The sequence below is a fragment of the Daktulosphaira vitifoliae genome, unplaced genomic scaffold, assembly GCF_025091365.1.
Source record: "Daktulosphaira vitifoliae isolate Bord-2020 unplaced genomic scaffold, ASM2509136v1 Scaffold_1, whole genome shotgun sequence".
In the NCBI taxonomy this organism is placed as follows: domain Eukaryota; kingdom Metazoa; phylum Arthropoda; class Insecta; order Hemiptera; family Phylloxeridae; genus Daktulosphaira; species Daktulosphaira vitifoliae.
Window position 1 is genome coordinate 86,158,883 of NW_026099572.1, and position 5,261 is coordinate 86,164,143.

Consider the following 5,261-nt stretch of genomic DNA (forward strand, 5'->3'; position numbering starts at 1 on the left):
GGACGATTTCGCTTATATCAAATAATATTATGTATAAATATTTTATTTATACACCAAACTCACACGGCAAACCCAGCTGACTCAAACAATAGTTAATCTATTTTTTCTTTTTAAAGGAAGCAAATACAAAGGAACTTACCGACTTATTTGCTTATTTCGATTAATCTTTTACCAATGACTTTTTCTTTCTTTTTTGGAAAATTACTCCTACAATTGGCTTCTAAGCGGTACTGCGACGCTTTCTTCTCAATCTTTTCGAAACCGCAAACTTTAAATTTTATACTATTACTGATTTATATAAACACGCTTAACTTTATTCGAATAATAATTTTGACCAATTGGACTACGCTAAACTTGTCCTGGTTAGGTCTACGATTTTTATAAGTAGTGAAACTCTACACTACAACACACTTCGCACACACCATACGATAAAATTTACGATTTTCGCACAATTTATTAATTACAAGTCCGTGGCCGATGGACCATTTGATCGGTAGCTTACGATATTTTAAATTTTGAATAAAAACACTTTATTTTTATTCTATAATATGGACTGTATTTTTTATTTTATATCTTTTACATTTATATACGAAAAACTATAGGTGCGCGTAAGTGAGCCGGACTCATCATTCGCTGTCCGGTTTTCGACTAACTTACAAACAAAACCCTACGCTGCACCGCCCCCCACCTATTCTATAACAAATATATCTAGCGTTTTTTCCCCAATATCAAACAGCCACCATACTACTTTGGGTAAATACACGTGGTGACTCAATCCCTCCTATAAATGATAACCGTCAATACTCGTGAAATTATTGATGTCAAAGAATTGACAATCAATTATAATAAATTATAATTATAAATTATAAATTATAATAAGTTTATTTTACAATTTTTATTTTCCCCTCTTACAAACTTTTGTAGTCATACCCCGAGTAATAATATTTTAATAATACAATAAAATATAGTAGCTCTCCCAGTTTTTCCTTTTTGAAAAAAATTTTCTAGCTTCCAATGGCTTATAATGAATTTCAATTTTATAACTGCAATTATAATTAATAAAAAAAAATGAGAATAATCAAATCTTTTTTTTGGTAAATTTATGTTTACAATTTTGATACAATTTGCCAAATATGTAACGAAATATACAACTACTTCATTTTTTTAATAATTTCTTTATAGAAAATACAATACAAAACATGGAATTTATATTTCATACTAAATGTAATTTCTATATTATGTATTTATTCAATTATTATACTTATATATTATAAAACTAGTAATTAAGATATAATTAAAAAATTTGAAGCTGATTTTGCTTTTAGAATAATCTAATAATGCCTTCTATCATTTATATTTAAATGATCTATTTTTATATTATCTATACTTATCGCAATCATGTGAAAAATTCAAATAAAATTTATGATTTTTTTATTATTAACGTATTTTTAATATAAAAATGATTAACTAAAGAAGTTAACTTTGCATACAAATTTATTAAGTACGAGATAAAATATAATATGTCCAACTCAGAATTACCAAAAATAATATATTTGGTTATCTAAAATTAAATATTCTTTTTAGATTACGTATTTTTCAAAAGATTAGAAAAATTTTATCAGTATAAAACCCAGCACAGAAGGGTCTCGGCACAGTGGTGACGTGGCATAGTTGGATTAAGTATAATGATATCTGACTGTGATTAAAATCACTATAAAAATAAAAGCTTGGATGCAAATCTTTAGATAGATTATAATTGTAAAACTCCATCGATAAATTTAGGTGAAACCCAAATTATTTTTTTATGATTTTTACACAAATTATTTATACAGTAACATGTTACCGAAAAGTTTGGAAAATTATAGACTGGTAGTAGGCCACACAAATAGAGTCAATAAATTAATAAATAACAAATTCAAATTATTTAAAAATTATAATATTAAAATAATTACCTTCTCAGCTTCGCATCAAAGATTATATAACATTATTTATAAAAAACCCAGCACAGGGGGATCGCGGCACAGTGGTGACGTGGCATAGATGGATCAAGTATAATGATATCTGACAGTGATTAAAATCACTATAAAAAAAACGCTTCGATGCAAATCTTTAGAATAGTGTTTAATTTTAAAAAACTGGTGGATTATTCCAAAAGCTACATGTTCTAAAAATAATTTGTTATATAAAACCAACAATAATTTTTTGTTAGTACAATAAAAAATAATCAAGGAATCATATATTTCTATCCAGTAACAAAAATATAATTGATTTAAATCAATAAGGTTTTTTTATTGTTAAAATTAACAATAAAAAAAATTGTCTACTATATTTTTTTTAGTGTAGTCATTTTTGATTATTGCTCTTACTCCCAAACATCGTCCAATTTAAAAATTATTTGATAATCTTAATAGTGATAAATAATGTAAAATAAAATTTACCTTTATTAAATACTAAGCAGGTTATTATCAACAAAAGAAATATCAATTGCCAATTCTAGAATTAAGTAAAATATTTTTTTAGATTCAATAATGTAAAGTAATGTTAAGTGAATTACTCACCTCCATTTTTACTCTAAGTGTAATATTCTCTATTACTAAAGAGAATATTTGAGTTAAATTGAAACTTTAAAAATTAATGACATCATTTATTTTATTTTAAAAAGAACATTTTAAGTAAATTTTAAGGTATATACAAGGTAGTTTCTGATATTTTAGCATATTAATAACATTTAATTCAGAGAATATTTCATGTTACTTTGTAGCATGAAGTAGAGTGAAATATTTGCTCTTTTATAGGTTTGTTTTTTTTAAATACATCGAGGACCACTCTGTATACTTTATTATTTACTGAATTAATTTAGTTTCACATTATATTACACGTGTAAAAAAAGCCAAATCGCAATCATCAAAACACATTCTTGATTTTATATCACCAAAATAACATTTATTATTTAACTTTTATTTAAACAATTTATTTTTATTTTTAACTTTAACTATTAGTATGTAACATAGATTTTAATTTAATATATATTTTAATTTTATATTTTATTTTTGGAATGATGGAGTATTTCTGGAAAATGTTTAAATGTTAAGTTTGAAAAAGTTAACTTTTCATGCAAAAGTAGTTATTTCTAATCCCCTTCTGTGCGCAAATAAATGGTTAGATTTTCAAAAAATATATACGTTATAAAAACGAAATTTTTAAGAATCTTATTAAAACAATTATTCTGAATTATCTGTTTTTCAAAATATTGACTTTCTAAAAAAAAAAAAATTAAAAATATGTCTAACTTTAACAATTTTAAGAATTGTAATATTTTGGGGATTTTTTTTAACGGAGAACAACGGAAATTATTTCAATTTTGAAGTTAATGTCTTCAACAAGATACAATTTTTCATATAAGAATATAAAAAAAAGATTTATGTCATTAGTTTACTATGTTTAAGTTTAATTTGAATCAGTATTTAAGAAAAAATATGACAATACTATAAATTAATTTAAATTTGGCAAATTGTAATTTTTTTAGTTGATTTTAAATTAATTAGTTTATAATTAAGTTTTTATAAATTTTATTTTCATTATAAATTTAAAAAAACGGTAGCACAGTGGGGTTGAGGCACAGTGTGNAAAAAACGGTAGCACAGTGGGGTCGAGGCACAGTGTGGACGAGGCATAGATGGGACAAGTATAGATGATATCTGACAGTGATTAAAATCACTATCATAAGAAACGCTTCGATGCAAATCTGTAGATAATGTTTCATTTAGAAAAATTGGTGGGTTATTCCAAAAGCAACATCAACTCTTATTTCTTTAATTATATCCTGATTAGTAGTTGTTTGATTTTAAAATATTNTTAGTAGTTCTTTGATTTTAAAATATAATATATGAATAAATACTAATTATAGTTTTTAAATTTAGTATGAAATTGTGAGGCCAGCTATGATGTATGGTTCATAGTGTTGGGCGGTTGATAAGAAAGTAGAGCAGAGAATAAGTGTAGCAGAGATGAGAATGCTTAGTTAGATGAGTGGAGTGACTAGAGAAGATAGGATAAGGAACGAGCATATAAGAGGAAGTATAGGTGTTGCGTCAATCGTGGATAAGATGACAGAAAATAGACTTAGATTGTTTAGTCATGTAATGAGGAGAGAAGAATTGGAAGCTGTAAGAACAGTTATAGAAATGAAATTTAAAGGAAGAAGAGCTAGAGAAAGACCAAAAAAGAGATTGAGGGATGTTATTGAATGCGACATGAGGACAGCTAATGTGAGCTTAGAAGATGTGGGAGATCGTGTCAAGTGGAAGCTTAGGATAAGGGTGGCCGACCCCAAGTAGTTGGGATTAAGGCAAAGAAAAAGAAAAAGATTACCAGAAATTCCGGTGGCAATTGACATAATATGATTGTTGTTTGGGAATGTACAATTTAGCGTTTAGTTTGGTTTAAACAACATAGCGTAAAATCAATTACTTACTCTATCGGTTGTATATTAATATACACTACACTTTAATGATACAATAAATAAATATACTCACACATACACACATATGCATTTATAACATTGTGTCTAATGTAAGTATAACATGATAAAAAGTAACCGTAAAATGAAAAGAATGGAATATAAGTTTTAGTCCTCATATTAAATGTAATGTAACTCGAAAAATATTTGTTTAAATGAAAAAATATAACTTAATTTTTTTGTTTAGAATTGTCTTTTAAACATCTTTTGTACGAAACTTTTTTTTGTAAGTTAAATATTTTTTGAGAAAATTATAAAAGCTCATATTTTTGAACTTTTGCTAGGCTGTAAAAAAAAAGCTCAATTCCAATCAATGAGGACTATTAGTATGTCATTATACATAGTTTAATTCAACTTTTAAAAAAACAAAATTTGGTTGGGAATTTTTTAAGAAATTTTTCCATGTTGACTGGCCTAGATGTCAATTTTAAACTTGTAATTGAGCTAAAAGTTATGGTAATATATTCAGTTTTTTTTACTATAAACTTTCAAAAATCTTTATCAAAAATTTTTAATCAACTTTAAAGAACCAAAAAAATAGGTTAAAATTGAAAATTTGGACTGATTATTTTTAACATATTAAAAATCAAATCAACAATAATTTGAAAACAAAATTTTTTTCATCTTTTAATTATTATTTAAAATGTAATTAGTAATAATATTAAAACTTAGAAGTGATAGAAAATGTCTAATTGCAGATTTGAAAACAACACGAAAAGTTGATTTAGAAAACTATATTTTT

General features: G+C 25.3%; 2 protein-coding genes across 2 annotated transcripts in view; both read right to left on the bottom strand.

Moving 5' to 3' along the window:
- The window catches only part of LOC126906529 (uncharacterized), a gene marked incomplete in the record, with an annotated part of 5,039 nt that extends 4,537 nt beyond the window's left edge, over positions 1 to 502 (bottom strand). The window contains 1 exon segment of the mRNA XM_050687096.1: positions 1 to 502.
- LOC126906567 (uncharacterized) overlaps positions 1 to 2,765 on the bottom strand; it is a 13,782-nt gene extending 11,017 nt beyond the window's left edge. The window contains exons 1-2 of the mRNA XM_050687151.1: positions 2,559 to 2,765; positions 2,439 to 2,493 (exon numbers count right to left, since the gene is read on the bottom strand). Of these exons, the coding sequence (XP_050543108.1) occupies positions 2,439 to 2,493; positions 2,559 to 2,564 (61 nt within the window). The 5' untranslated portion in view covers positions 2,565 to 2,765. The remainder of the gene's footprint in view (positions 1 to 2,438; positions 2,494 to 2,558) is intronic.
- Positions 2,766 to 5,261: the final 2,496 nt, after the last annotated feature.